We start from the raw sequence: 16082 nt of genomic DNA on the forward strand, positions 1-16082 counted from the left end.
GATGTGCATGCATGACGGGAAACTTATTTATCAAGACTTAACATTTATATTAATATTTCTTCAATAAAGAAACGATAACTAAGTAAAGTAACACAAACATTCAACATTTATTTGTTTAGGAAATAATGATAATTCATATTTTTACACCACCTGTATTATTAGCATAAATGTAAAGACTATTTCAGATTTCTGTTGAACTCGGAATAAATCTGAAGTTGCTGTTTTGGTACCAAATTCTCTCCTGTAAACTGCCCTTTAAATGCATGGGAATGTTAAATCGATTGAAATAAAAATTAGGTACACTATAGTCGAGTGGATATATTGACAAAATAGTACATTTATCACCTTTATATAAAGATATTAAGGCTAAAAAGCATTTTTTCTAGCATTTCCGACAGTACTTTAGAATGTGTGGCATGTCTAGATTACCGCGGTTTCAGTCCGCCGTGATTTTGCTGGAATATTGCTAAAAGCGGCGTTAAACTGAAGTCACTCACTCACTGAAACATTTCACGATCATAAGCACGTTACAGACATGAAATCAATACAATTCTTATGGGAAACAATTTAAATATAATAACCTTAGAACAGTCGTGAACACTTGTCATGTCTGATTAAAAGATGTATCTCTTTTCATTCACTGTTCTGAAAATGAAGAAAGTCTCCGGGCTCCTTTTTATTGCATTTAATTTTAATTTTAAAACTTTTATTTTCTGTAAAATATGTATATTTCAGAGACTAGCTGTTAGTCTAAGTCAAAACCACAACGTATTCATTCGTTTACGCGGGAATTAAATTTGCAGTGGTCTAAGGGAGACAACTTCAAATAGCTAATGTAGAAGTCGCGATCTAAATAGTCGTACCAGGGAACTGTTATTACATGAAGCGCTACTAAAATAACCACGTAACCATTTTTCTTATTCTTTATACGAAGTTTCAGAGCTAACTGTTGCTTCTTCGTCGGACGAATGCGCAGAGTGAATCTATATAGAGATAAAACATGTTTACACAACAACGCAAGGTGGGGCAACCCAGTGCCCAGAGGTCACTGCACAGAGGTGAATGGGGTATCTGATATCTATATATATAGAGAGAGAGAGGTGAGGTGAGATGAAATTGGGTTTAACGTCGTGCTTGAGAATATTTCGCTCATATGACGAGGTGCATGCGTGTGTATGTGTATGTGCGGCTGCTTGTACTAGCCCAGACTGGAAGCTTGTTTTATATAGTGCTAGCCCACTGAGATACCATGCCGCAGTGAAGCATGAATACCCCACTCAGACACATTATACTGACTCCGAGCGAACCAGTCCTTGTGTAATGCCGAGCGCCAGGATAGATAGACTGACTGACTGACTGAGTTTAGTTTTACGCCGCTTTTAGCAATATTCCAGCAATATCACGGCGGGGACACCAGAAATGGGCTTAACACATTGTGCCCATGTGGGGAATCGAACCCGGGTCTTCGGCGTGACGAGCCAACGCTGTAACCACTAGGCTACCCACCGCCCCCAAGGATAGATAGATAGATAGATAGATAGATAGATAGATAGATAGATAGATCACGAAGCCAACTGGATAGGATTCATATGCAAAGATAACAGTATAATGTATTATGACAAAGTGTGTGTGTGTGTGTGTGTGTGTGTGGGTGGGGGGGTTGTTAATTTCATCATGTTCGTTCGCCTTTCAAGTACTGTATAATTAAAAACAAAATAGTTCAGCATGTGGCCGAGTGTTCCCGGTTCTCTTGAAGAGATTTCTGCTATTATTTTTATCAGATATTTTTCCTTCCCATGAAGGCCCCAAAAATTGCACCAAACCCACCTGTTCAGGCAGGCGGTGCGGTAAATGTATTTCACGGGTGTTAGCAGTCTTGCTCTCACTTAGCGATCCTCGAGCAAGCTCGCAGCCCCCGATAAGGACGGTTGAACGCTAGTCCACAACGCTAGTCATGATGTATGTGGACCACTTGCTCAGAAAATGGGTGTACTGTCCTTGGGTCAATGATTTGAATATTTGTATTGATAAATAATATTATTTCAAACACATCTTAAAACCACATTTACAAACATTATGTCATTTGACTTGAACAAGAAAAAGACAACTGAACTGAGCATGTATTTTTTATAGCTTAAAACATTTCAGTGGGTGGAGGTATCCAAATAAATAAAGTTCAAATTAACAAGGGTTTGCTGTATTCATTTCATCTATTTATCAGAGGTCATTTTAAAAATAATGCTCATATTTCGGCGTGGGATTGTTCCCAAATAACTTCTGATCGTAAGAACAAGTAATGGATCGCCCCGCCCTTGCTTGATTGCTGTAATTGCTGTCTGGTAGTATGGACGTATAATATGTGTCACGGGTCACGGGTTATATGGTGTATCGGGTCCAGATTTGAGTAGTTATTTACAGGCTAACGTCCACAGAGGAGGACGATTGCCCTGTACAACGTTAAACAACAGCTAGCCTAATACGTGACGCACAGACGATGCTGTATAATATAAGGACGCAGTCTCCAATAGCACATCTGTTTCAATGTGCCTTCTGATTCAAAGGGGGGCGGTAGGGTAGCCTAGTGGTTAAAGCGTTCGCTCGTCACGCCGAAACCCCGGGTTCGATTCCCAACATGGGTACAATGTGTGTAGCCCATTTCTGGTGTCCCAGTGCTGAAGGCGGCATAAAACAGTACTCGCTCATTCTAATGAAAAGGAGCGGTGGGGAAGCCTGATGATTGAAGCGTCCAGTCGTCAGTTCTAAAAGCAGGGTTCGATTCCACATGTGAGTACAATGTGTGAAGCCAATGTCTGGTGTCCCCCAGAATATTGCATGAATATTGCGGCGTAAAACCATACTCACGCTAATGTAAGGAGGAGAATCGGGGCCAATTCCTCGAACCAGTTTTATATGTTGGTAACGAGTTCCAGGCTGTTTATGGTATACAATCACAATTCACGCTTCCAACCACTGGGTCTTAAATCATGATCTGATGACGAACGTCAAAAACTGGAGGGCCATTGCAACTCTGACATCCCGTAAGATATTGTTTACATAATCGAGAGACAGACGTTTTCACACCGGGAGAAAATATCGCTCACATGTCAAAGGGAGACAACCTCAAATTTCCTATACGCCCAACAATCGTATTGAGGACGCATTATATGAAGCGCTACTATAATGATTTCGAAACCGAAAATGTTCAGCAGGCAATAACATTGAAATGTAATCGGATGCAGGTAATATACGTTCTTAAACAAAGTTCCGTGGGGGTAGAGAGTGTCGCACTGTTACAAATATCTACCTTTATTTCATCAGATTGGTTTCCTTCTAGGAAGGCCCCAAAAATTGCACCCGACCCACCTATTCAGGCAGGCGGTGCGGTATAACGTATTTCACGGGTGTTAGCAGTCTTGCTCTCACTTAGCGATCCTCGAGCAAGCTCGCAGCCCCCGATAAGGACGGTTGAAATAATATACATGTTCCAGGGAGGTAATGTAGATGAACTATTTTCACTGAAAACAGGTGTTCTGACGTTGGGTCAATGATTTGAAGGTAAGTATCAAAAGATGATAATATTTTCAGTACATGTTATAACCACATTTATAAGTAATAGGTCATTTGAATATAAAAATAACAATATGACTGAATTATTCAAGGATAATTTTAAATATAGCGCAATTGATGAGAAGTTTTCGGTAGGGAGTAATCATTGTATGGAATTGCATGAATTCGAAAAGGTTTTATTTCATATAACAGATGCAGCCAATAGTTGATAGCACATAATACAGTCAAATCCAAATCATTGTTAATATATTCATCAAATCCTGGTCTCGAGTCACAAGTTATGACTGATACAAATTGAAGAATACAATTCTGACCAATAACTGCCCCCAGTATTTACATGTCGCCGAGTGACGTGACGTCACAAACAAGCACCTGTTTGGAATACCTGTATGAGAATGGTTTGTCTGCTTCATAAACAACCAGCGAAGCAGTGAATTGGGGGTTTTGTGCAGGAATATGGACTTGTAACAGTAAGTAGACAATGAGTGACTGTCATTAAAAGGGGGATTAAATGCCACTTTCCCTAATTCAAATACACAAAATTGATTTGTTGTGATTTTGGAAAGTTTTCATGTTAATGTGATTACTGAAGCGAATGGAGGGTCTCTACTCACGAAGTAAACACCGGACATATTTTGTAAAATTATGCAAATTCCGATATGGTATAGTACTGTTGTGGTTGGTTTAGTGTGTTTGTAGTTTGTTTTGTTATTTTTGTTGTTGTTTTTAATTTTCCAAATGATATTATATTTTCAAAGTTACACCACTGCACAGATATGAAAAAAATATTGTCATTCAGTGATGTAAGATAATATTTATGAAGAAATATCATCACAGTGGTTTCAGTATCATAGGGGTGTTATCAGATTGAGACAGGACAATTGACCCTGTCAAAGCTCTGATATATCCTGAGGTTATATAGTTTATAATGGTGGCTATATGACAGCCTTTGCAGTAGTTCTTCGTGAACTCTGACCTGGAATTATCTATATAATATCTGTGAGGTGACATTTTAGAAGCTGCAGCATCAATGAAGACAAAGTTAATGTAAAGATGTATATCAGTTCTGAGAAAATGTTTAAATTCATATCATATTTGTCTTCATGCTGTGAGGTAGGCTAGTGGTTAAAGTGGGGTTTTTGATGCTGAACCCCAGGGTTTGATTCCCCACATGGGTGCAATGTGTGAAACGTTTTCTTGTGTCAGCGGTTGATATATAGAATAAAACAATCCTCACTCACTCACTCATCAGTATACTTTAAAATATCTGGAGATACAAAGGAAGTGATTTGGCACTCATCCAGTAAGTGTGTGTCTAATTTTGTATAATACTCACTTTTTGTCAACACCATCAACAAAGAGACTATCCCATTAATTAGTTGTTTTCAGTGTAGAGGTGAAAATTAGTATATGTGGCAAACACCACTCCGTCTCACTGACACACATGTATTGTGTGGAGAGTGTTTAACTAGGCTGATAAGCTCCTACCAGTTGACAGCCTTCATAAGAGTGAGTGAGTGAGTTTAGTTTTACGCCACTTTTAGCAATATTCCAGCAATGTCATGGCAGGGAACACCAGAAATGGGATTCACACATTGTACCCATGTGGGGATTCAAACCCAGGTCTTTGGTGTGACGAGCGACCACCTTAACCACTTGGCTACCCCACCGCCCCTTCACAAGATATTTCCTCACTGCCAGCCTAGTTTCACACTCAATATATAACGACTTCAGGTACAAACAAATGTTCAACACACAAACATCATTACAGTTTTCTGTGTTTAACTCATGTTAAATTTAGGAAGCAGTCAGGATGAAGTATCTACTTATCCAATTCTTTTTGTTTTCTGGTTACTACTGACAACATATGCATGGGTCGATGTATCAGTTTAACCAAGTTGAAATTAGCAATGTTTCACTGTATTCTGTTCATGCATTTAACAAAGGACACATTTACAGTAATGCTCCTATTAAGGGTTAGAGTTGTCCACTATGGTATCTATGTATTTGATAACAAATATTTGTTTTGTTTTATAATTCTCATTTAAAAATCAGAACATGCAAATAATGTCCAACACTGTCACTAAAATGTCAACAGTTCCAGTCTGTTGATAGCTGAGCAGGGCTCCAGATAAGGGCCGTATCGGCGTATGTACAGATAAAAAATTTGCACGATACGGTAGGAAATTATTTATAAAACGTGGCAGATACGCACCACGACAATGGTGTACGGTCTTAGAATCATTTGCAGACGTATTTATCTGAAAAAGTATTGTTTTATTGTATATTGACCTGTTTACACAAGACTAGCAATGTTGTGGTGCATATATGAAACGAAACACAAGATTACTGATACTCCATTAAATTCCATTCAGTACTCTAAATGTAGGCTTAAGGTTTTCGAGTACTCCTATATTGAAAAAATCACGGAGTACGTACTCCTGGTGTTCAAAAATTATCTGGAGCCCTAGCTGAGACTACCAAGTCTCCATGAAGATGGCGGATACAGGGAAAGAAACCTTTCAAAAATTCCCACTAGACCACAGAACCAGTGAGGGGACAATAATTACTGGACCTGTCTGTACTTCACTGGTCCAAAATAACATTCGTCAAAATCAATACAAAATTCACTGACCACCACGACCACTGCAAACTTATCATTTAGTGGTCCTGATGACTTTTCACTTGCCAGGGACCACAGGGCCAGCATAAATTACGCACACTGTGAATAGCTTCTTTGAGTGGCATTTAGAAGTTGATTAGTATGCATGCTCCATGGCCTTCACCTACATGGAAAGGCCAAATAGAACATCAATAAAAAGACATTATCACGTTAACGTGATGTCTGTGTTAATTAATGAGAACATTAATACTTATTGTAGGCCAAAGTATATTTGTGTTACGATATTAACACTTTCATGTCGGTGTGTATATATCTATATTCTTTCATTCATAATCCTTAACATGTTCTCTTCTAAAATCCTTGTAATATATGACAAGTCTAAACAGGACTATTCTATCAATCAGTGAGGTGTGAAATGGGGTTAATGTGTTCAAAATTACTGTGGCGGTGGGGTAGCCAAGTGGTTAAAGTGTTCGCTCATCACGCCAAAGAATCGGGTTTGATTCCCCACATGGGTACAATGTGTGAAACCCATTTCTGGTGTCCCCCGCTGGAATATTACTAAAAGTGGCGTAAAACCATCTTCACTCACTCAAAATTACTGCACTTGAACAGCTATGTGCATGCATGTGTGTTCGTGTTTGGCACATTCCTACTTGCCTGGACTTATGATAGTTTTAGAAAAATTGCCCTCTGAGATACTACACCCATGTTTACATGGATACCCCTGACTCTGGGTCTAGCAGTTCTTGTTGTATCCCCTTAAAAATGGGGCGGTGGGGCAATCTAGTGGTTAAAACGTTTGCTTGTCATGCCAAAGACCTGGGTTCTATTCCCCACATAGGTACAATGTGTGAAGCCAAATTTCTGGTGTCTCCTGCCGTGATATTGCTGGAATATTGCTAAAAGCTATGTAAAACAAAACTCACTCACCCTGTATCCCCATAATGTGGAGTACCAGGCAGGGTAACAAGAAGTAACATTTTTCGTGACAAAACCAGGAATAGAACAACTGTCTCAGGAGATTCTCTCTCCTTGGAGCCACAAATCATTATCATTGCTGATGGACATAACAAATAACTTATAATATTCACCTCATATACAGCTTGTGGTGAAATGGGAATAAGATATTGCTGAAAGCAGCCTAAAACCTTACATACTCGCTGTATGAACCAGGAAATCAATCCCATTGTTGTTTTAGTATGTCACTGCAGATAGGTGGAAAATTGCTGATGCAGTGTTAAGTTATTTTGGTTATGTTGAGTATAACATGTCATGTGAGAGTCTTTCACATTGCTTTCAGATAAGCATATTGTAGAGTGAGTGAGTGAGTTGTTATTTACGCTGCTTTTAGCAATATTCCACCAATATCACGGCAGGGGACCCCAGAAATGGGTTTCACACCTTGTACCCATGTGGGAAATCGAACCCGGACCTTCAGCATGACAAGCAAACGCTTTAACCACAAGGCTACCCACCACCCCAGCATATGTTAGAGCAAACACACAGAACACAGTACATGGAGGAGATAAAAACAGTAGACTTTGAAATAACATTGCATTGAGATGAACAGAATTTTGAGATTAAAAGAACTTCAAGAAAAACAGAACATTGAGGTAAACTGGATACTGAGATAAACCAAATGTTGAGATCCATGTCTTATTTCTATTATAGAAAAGATTACACATATTAATTTGGTGTTAAGAGATACGACAACTATGAACAAAATAATTGTATCATACTATTCATGAAATTCATTTTTATCACATATGTATATTTCAGAAAAAGAAGACACTTAAAGAGGGAGGCTGTGTTATATAAAAATGGGATGTGGTTCATCGACAGTAGGGGTTGGAGATCCCGAAACAAACATCCTGAATAAGGTGGAAAAACAGCCACCAAATCATGCTGTGAAAAATGGACACACTTCACCAATAGGAGAAGAGCCAAAGAAGAAGAAGGAAAAGAAATCCACAGATTCCAATGCAAACATAGAGAATGCTGATTCGAATAATCCAGGTATGTAGGGCATTGACATCTTACTCTATGTTCGGATCTCTTTGATACCAGACAAAATTCTTGTTTCAGTAGAACTGAACTGTTTGACATATATAATCTATACTAAGTCAAAGCACAAAAGAAACTGTAAACAGCTTTATATAATCAATGACATGCTTCAATAGGGCAATAATTCAACACAAGCACTGCCCACACAGTTATTAGCCAATCTGGAAATATTAGTCTGCTAGTAGATTTTATTCAGTTTAAAGGATCCGGAATAAAAAAATAATTTGAGTGTTGACCATTCAAATGACAAGGAATTACTTGCGAATGATTTATTTTGGAATATCTCTATTAAGATACAAAAAAACTTGAGGTCCATCAAGGATAAATGAGTTCACGTTGAAAATTATTTGTTTGGATTCCAAATTTAGTATTTTGATGAAAGTAGGCAGGGAGGCTCTGGAGTTAATTATCTTTCTGTAAAGATTGTCAGTAAAACAGAATTTAAAAAATTGTTTTAGAAACAAAACTTTTGCAATGCTTGTTGAAAAGTACATACTTGTATCATTTGTATATAACTGCATCCAAAAATGAATAAAACAAGTAGTAAGATCAGATCTTAAACTCAGATTCGATGTCTATGTTTTTCCACTCCACAGAAATATTCTCATTCAGCATGTCTGTGTTTATAGGGAAGTTGCTATGTACTGTACAATGCAATAGCACTTTCAGATCCCATAGTAAATACCATTGAGCTGCACCTAGGTGCCCTTAAGAAGTATCAGTTGCTATGTACTTACCATATATAGGCAAGATGAAGTGTCATTGCAACGATGTTTCATATTTTGTTTATCGATTTTCTCACCTAATATCATTGCGACCATCAATATTTTATTCTAGTGTGTGGTTGTACAAATAGGCGTCTATTTCCCATTGGCATGTTCTAGCCAGGTAATATGTATTCAAACTGTATCTGTATTAAAACATGCATGGGATGACAGCGCCGATGTTGTCCGTAACACATGTAAATGTTTCCGTTGCTAAGATATTGTATTTACCGAAGCCCTACCCTTCATGAGCATCAATAAAATGTATCAGCTTTTTGTTCAGTTCTCAAATATTTTTTGTAGCTGAAATTACTGACAGCTTGAATCTCATTTGAGTAAGCAGAAATTCTGTGTTGTATTTAACTATTTCACTTGGGAAAATTGAATACTAGAACTGCTATATTGCGTTTCAGAGTTACGACTGACTGACTGACTGAGTTTTGGTTTTATGCCACTTTTAGCAATATTCCAGCAACATCACGGCGGGGGACACCAGAAATGGGCTTCACACATTGTACCCATATGGGGATTCGAACCCGGGTCTTCGGCGTAACGAGCCAACGCTTTAGCCAATAGGCTACCCCACCCCCCTCAGAGTTATGAAAATCAATTTCAACTACTAAGGTTAAATTTTGACAAGGATAATAAGATAGATAACAACAAGTTCTTCTACAGAACAATTCAGACTTCGGCACTCAGCCAGGGACAATTATTATTTTTTATGACTCCTGATAAAAAAAATATACATGTGTTACTCATGAGGGCCTGACATGTTTTTCAGACCTGTAATTAGTTGTAAAAAAACTCATCTTTTTAATGAATCCATCAGGTTTAACGATGAAGGAGAAGAATTCCAAAAGAAATAATGCAGAAATAGTTTTCACTGCATATTATCTGTAAATTAAACCAAACTGTCAAAATTAACATGACTTATTACATTTGTTGTCAAGAAAGTACATGTACAGATTCACAGACAGTCAGAATGGAATGGCTGCCCGACAACATGCTCTTAACTGCTACATGAATAATGGACTGTGTTCCCACCAACATGGAAACAAAATCTGATCTCCAAGGATGTAGTATCGATGTTCATTGTATGCATCACCGAGATGCTATTGTCCGGAACCTGCTATTGTCAGGAAGCAGCTATTGTCCACTCAACTCGTGACTTGCTGTGGCATTGTGACTGGTCAGCGAGCGCTGTTGGTCCACTGCTAGTCTCCCTTGTCAGGGAGAATCAATTAAAAAATATATCCAACTCAAGTCTAGGCTGATTTGCCCAGATGTCTCTGCTGTGAAATTATACCTTGTTTGGACTCAATGGGGATTTTATTTTATACCGTGTAAATAAATGTTTTATCAGATAATACATACAGCGTATAATCTCGAAATTTCTGTTTTATATGCAAACATAGAATAAGAAGAGGTTCTTTATTTTCTAAAATACACATTACAATCAAACCTTTCCTCATGGATGGTCATTACATAATAAAAAGTAATACAAGTTTGTGTAATGTGAATAATGTGAATACAAAATATTTGTTTTCGTATGTTTATTTTTGTTACTTGTGCAAGTAATTTGTTACAAGTTTATGTCTGTTTTGGTTATGGCCAGTACACCTGTCTCTAGAGCTGATGAGTGAGTGAGTTTAGTTTAATGCTGCACTCAGCAATATTCTAGCTATTTGGCGGCGGTCTGTAAATAAAGAGTCTGGACTAGACAATCCAGTGATCAACAGCATGAGCATCATTCTACGCAATTGGGATACGATGACATGTGTCAACCAAGTCAGCGAGCCTGACCACCCGATCCCGTTGGTTGCCTCTTACGACAAGCATCAATTCTAACCTGGATCTTCACAGGTCCTAGAGCTGGTATTATTACTGTGTCTCTGTGTTTCAGTCCCAAAGAGTGTTGCATTTGAAGTGGCTTTTGACAACAAACTGCTACTGAAGAACCCTCCTCGCAGATTACAGGTAGTTCAATGTTTATTTTGATTATTCACCAGTGATCTTTGTACTACGTGAACACCTGACTCTTAAATATGGTTGAAGGGTCCAGTGGGATAAAGAGGAACACATTTTGTGGATAGACAACGCAATAGATGAGATGTTTGGTGTAGCTGCTAACACCTAAATCGTGAGTGAGTGAGTTTAGTTTTACACCACACCCAGCAATATTCCAGCTATATGTCGACGGTCTGTAAATAATCGAGTCTGGACCCGACAATCCAGTGATCAACAGCATGAGCATCGATCTGCACAATGTGGATCAAGCTAGTTGGATAGTAGTCAAACAGTTTTTCTTGATTTCCACATTTGGGCGACCAATTGTTAAGAAAAATAGAGGTAATCATTCTTTCATTTTATATTATTATTCAGTGAAATTCTGAATCATCATGGGGCGATGGGGTAGCCTAGTGGTTAAAGCGTTCGCTCGTCACGCCGAAGATCCGGGTTCGATTCCCCACATGGGTACAATGCGTGAGCCCATTTCTGGTGTCTCCCGCCGTGATATTGCTGGAATATTGCTAAAAGCGGCATAAAACCATACTCACTCACTCTGAATCATCATATACTTTTGAGATAAGATATATGTGATTGATAAGAGACAGAGAGGCTCTTCAGGTTATTTCAATACAACTTACAGAAGTAGTTCAATGAGGATAGATAATCTGTACTTTCTCGTAGCTTGTAAATTGTTAAAGTCTTTAGAAGTGATACACATTAAGGCAAAAATTAATGGATGTCAACTTCATTCACCTGATGAAGGAGTAAGAATATATTCCAAAAAGAAGTTGAGCTCCATAAATTCTCTCCTTTTTGTAAATTGTTCTCGAAGTGTATCACTGTTGCCCTCAACTCATGACATTGTCTGAGTAGTTTCGTGTATGTTTACAGAAATTAGCCCCTCTGAATGTTCAAAAAATGACGCCTGAGTTGTTGGCGGAGAGGCAGAAGTTGGCAGAAGACAAGAGGGAGAAGGCAAGTCTCAATCTTTTCACCATCTTGACACTCTTTCTATTGTTAGGTGGTGAACAATGTCATCAGCAATATTCCAGGTGTATGACTGCAGACTGTGATAAATGAATGTGGAACATCAAACCAGTGATTGCTATTATGAACAATGACCTGTTTGGTTATAAGACCTGAAGTCAACCAAGCCACTGAGATTGCTGAAAAAATATTCTAACCTGCAGGAATATTAAGTTCTTTGAAAGACATGTTTAGAAGTTGGAGAATCAGATAAAGACAAAACTTTATTGATGAACAACTTCTTTATTCCGAAAAGTTTTGTCCTTATACAGGAATATTGACACTGATGGTTCAGTGGCCACTGCTTTGGCTTCGAGGGGTTTGCAGGGGCGGATACAGCTTTTTGAGAAAGGGGGGTGCACAGTTCTATTTTACCCGTTTTTACGAGAGTTTCAGTGGTCATTTAATAAACTTTCAGGACAAAAGAGGGGAGGTGTACCCTTGCTACCCCCCTCTGGATCTGCCTATGGTTTGATTCTCCTCAATGTTTGAAGCCCATTTCTGGTGTCCATTAACGTTCTGTTTGGGGGTAATTGCTCAAGGCATCGGTTTACATTTCATTCCTCATTCACCTGGCTGATATCACTTGTTAGTATGTATCAATCCGATAAATACTGTTCATGAAAATGTATCTACAATAAGAAGTAACTCAACATGCCGTTGTTGTAGGAGTTGCAGAGGAAGGTCAGCGCATCGCGGAAGTCGTCCAAGCGACGGAGGGAGTTGATGAGGGCCAAGGAGTTTGAACAGCAGCAACAACTACAGCAGGGAAGTCAGGTTGGTTATATTTTCTGAATGGGTTTGGAAGATGAATTTTAAACGTACTTATCACGTTATAAACTGGACACTTGTCTTTATGGGCCATGTCACATCTGACCTATTTCTTTGACCACCAAGTCAAGTCTATTTCTGTCACGGATGTCTTATGCAAGTCCTGTCCATCAGATATTCTTACAAAAGTAGCAGATTAATAGAATTGCTTCATTTGAAAAGTTGCAATGGCAACAACATGATCCTTAACAAGACGTGTACAGCTTCCTTACAACTACCTATAACCCATGTTGATTTTAAGATTTGTGATTTGCAGAATTCAGTGTTATGCTTTTGCTTTTAACTCCTTTTCATGAATGTATGGTCAGTGTGATAATGATCAATAAATATATACTTGTGATAGAAACAGAAAAAAACACCATTTAAATTGAAAAGGAGATCCAGTGAGTCGGGAGATCCTGATCCAGAGGAAAGTCTAGACTTGCTTCATATAGGGTTTGGCAATGTAGGTGGAAGGGAAAATAATTAGGTTTAGGTACTGTGAGACAGATCAAGTGTCCTCGTATCAATAGTCAGCTTTAACTGTGTCCATCAGATTGACGAGCAGCTGAAGATGGCTGAGGTGAAAAGAGAAGCCAAGTTGGAGGAGGTCCGTGTACGTCAGAGATTAAAAGAAGAACGAGCCAAGCGAGCAAGAGAAAAGGTCAGAATATTTCAGAAAGTTTCCTAATCCTATTTTGAAGGATTTAATCAATTTTATATTAAAACTTAAAGCCCAGTTTAAGGATTTAACAACTGGACATGATTTCCATGAACCTCTCCTCCATTAAATTATCAGGTTTTGTTTCTTTATTTCAGGCAAAGAAGTTGAATCAAGATAATCCTGATGTTGATCTGGAGGTGGAGAAAGATGATCATTACAATGCAAGTGACGGTAGGTGCACAATCTCACAGAGTTGTCTTCCTTGCAAAATAAATCTTACAGAGTTGTCTCCCTTGCAGTGTGACAGTTTGGGCTTTTAGTATGTATGTTCATCTGAAAAATATCTTAACCTCAAATTTCAGTTTGATTATCTTTGGCTTAAGGATTAAATAAACTGTAGCTGTTAGCTATAATTGCTATTCAAATCAATAAAACTACATGTAGTTAAAATTAATTTTACTTCGTCCAACAGCTGTATCTTTGGAATATTTTGAATAATAAGTCTTTCACAGTTGTCTCTGAGAGAAGTGACGAAGATTTTACTGTAGAAATGGTTGTCATCCTGCCCATTAGATGTTTAAATTACTTCCTTCATACAGCATTTTAAAAGCAAAACTCACTCAGTCTGTTACCTTTGCACCTGAAAATAGATTCCTGGGGATCAGATGGGGAAGGAAATCACGCTTACTTCGGAAGTCCCATGAAGAAATCTCAAAGGGACCTCCATCCAACAGCTAGTGCTAGCACCGTCGACAGTTTTGACAATGCATTCATGCGAAGACCCAACGAGGAGAAACCTCTGACAACAAAAGATGATTTCTTTGATTCATGATACTAAAAGTCTTTCACATACTAATCTGTATGATATCCTGAAACCAGATATCCTGGCTTGGTTGTATTGCATGTCTCCTGTGTTTGTGTAGACTATCCTGTTTTCTTCTTCTGTGTAATGTCCAATATTCTGATCTGTATGATATCTTGTTCTGTATGATATGTGTGTGTGATCTGTATGATGTCATACCTGTAGATATCCTGATCTGTATGATGTCATACCTGTACATATCCTGATCTGTATGATGTCATACCTGTGTGATTTACCAACCTGTTTGAGGTTATACCTGTATATTTTCCTGATCTGTATGAATTGTCATATCTGTGTGATATCCTGATCTGTATGATGTCATACCTGTGTGATATCCTGATCTGTATGATGTCATACCTGTGTGATAGCCTGATCTGTATGATGTCATACCTGTGTGATAGCCTGATCTGTATGTCATACCTGTGTGATAGCCTGATCTGTATGTCATACCTGTGTGATATCCTGATCTGTATGTCATAACTGTGTTATATCCTGATCTGTATGATGTCATAGTTGTGTGATATCCTGACCTGTGTGATGTCATACCTGTATATATCCTGATCTGTATGATGTCATACCTGTGCAATATCCTTGCAGTATGATGTCATACCTGTGAGATATCCTACCCGTATGATGTCATATCTATGTGATATCCTAGCAGTATGATGTCATACATGTATGATATCCTATTCTTAAAGGTTGTTCAGTATAATAGCTCGTTCTGCAGGATATCTATGCTGTGGTAGCGTCTTTCAAGGGTAGCAAAGTATTTATGGCCAGTAGTATTCAAAAAGGTCTATCACATAGGTCTGTGAATATGTGTGTGTGTTCCCTTCAAAACTTGTACCAACTATACCAATCAATCAAAACTAACAGATGAGAGTGCATGAACAGATAGCACTGAATGACTGAGTGGAATGACTTATCAGAGTTATATTTATTGTTGGAAATGAAATTTATGCAAAAGATTATACTATATTCTTAGCCCATATGTCTTTATATTTTATGATAATATTCAGTCGGTCATATAGTATTACAATGTATTTTAAGGAAGTCATAGCCATAGACTGTTGTCTTAAATTGATTCATGTTGATTTAAATAATGTTGGGTTTGATTGTTTTTTTAAATATCACAGATAGTGAGCGTTGCAGTTATGTTTCTTTTCATTGTTTATAGTGTTGTCATGGTAATGAATATTTGAGAATCAAAAGTTAACTGTAATGGCTTCCTGATATCATTGTGATATTCATTTATTTCAAATCGTAGATTTATTTTTTTCACATGTTGATGTTAACATGGACAGTTAAGAAACTGTTTTAAGCCTTCAGTAAAAGATGTCATTCATATGAACTCAATGTGAAACTGATATATTTATTCATTTAAAACTTTTTTTTAAAGTGTTATCATGTAGTTTTATCAATTTTATTCCAGATTCAAAACCAATTTGAAGTTGAACAGAGAGAAAACACTTATTTTATTTGCATTTTATCCATTTATGCTTATAATTTATTATATATGTAAATATGTTTTTTCATATTCACGTCACACTCCTGATGGTACCCTCTGTATATATAGTATATGAAGTGTTTATAAGATCATGCTCAAATTTTTATTTTACACATTTCTATAATACAGAAATTATATTTTACACATTTTTACAACAAAAATCATGAATGATTGACTGTAAC

The 16082-nt window shown here is 37.7% G+C and overlaps 1 protein-coding gene and 2 non-coding genes across 3 annotated transcripts; 1 reads left to right on the forward strand and 2 right to left on the reverse strand.

The window, feature by feature from the left end:
- Nucleotides 1-1801: 1801 nt before the first annotated feature.
- LOC124276143 lies at nt 1802-1929 on the reverse strand. The gene has a single exon (XR_006898420.1). It is a non-coding gene; the product is annotated as a U4atac minor spliceosomal RNA (small nuclear RNA).
- Nucleotides 1930-3337: 1408 nt separating this feature from the next.
- Nucleotides 3338-3466, reverse strand: LOC124276144. Its single transcript, XR_006898421.1, has one exon. It is a non-coding gene; the product is annotated as a U4atac minor spliceosomal RNA (small nuclear RNA).
- Nucleotides 3467-3941: 475 nt separating this feature from the next.
- LOC124276120 (uncharacterized protein YscB-like) lies at nt 3942-15359 on the forward strand. Its single transcript, XM_046711781.1, has 8 exons — nt 3942-4037; nt 7973-8209; nt 10925-10998; nt 11923-12006; nt 12727-12834; nt 13424-13531; nt 13687-13762; nt 14182-15359. The coding sequence occupies exons 2-8, from the start codon at nt 8014-8016 to the stop codon at nt 14361-14363; spliced, it is 828 nt and encodes a 275-aa protein (XP_046567737.1). The 5' UTR covers nt 3942-4037; nt 7973-8013; the 3' UTR covers nt 14364-15359.
- The last annotated feature ends 723 nt before the right edge of the window (nt 15360-16082 follow it).

Source organism: Haliotis rubra, unplaced genomic scaffold (assembly GCF_003918875.1).
Source record: "Haliotis rubra isolate DU_JTF1 unplaced genomic scaffold, ASM391887v1 Scf206, whole genome shotgun sequence".
NCBI classification, from domain to species: domain Eukaryota; kingdom Metazoa; phylum Mollusca; class Gastropoda; order Lepetellida; family Haliotidae; genus Haliotis; species Haliotis rubra.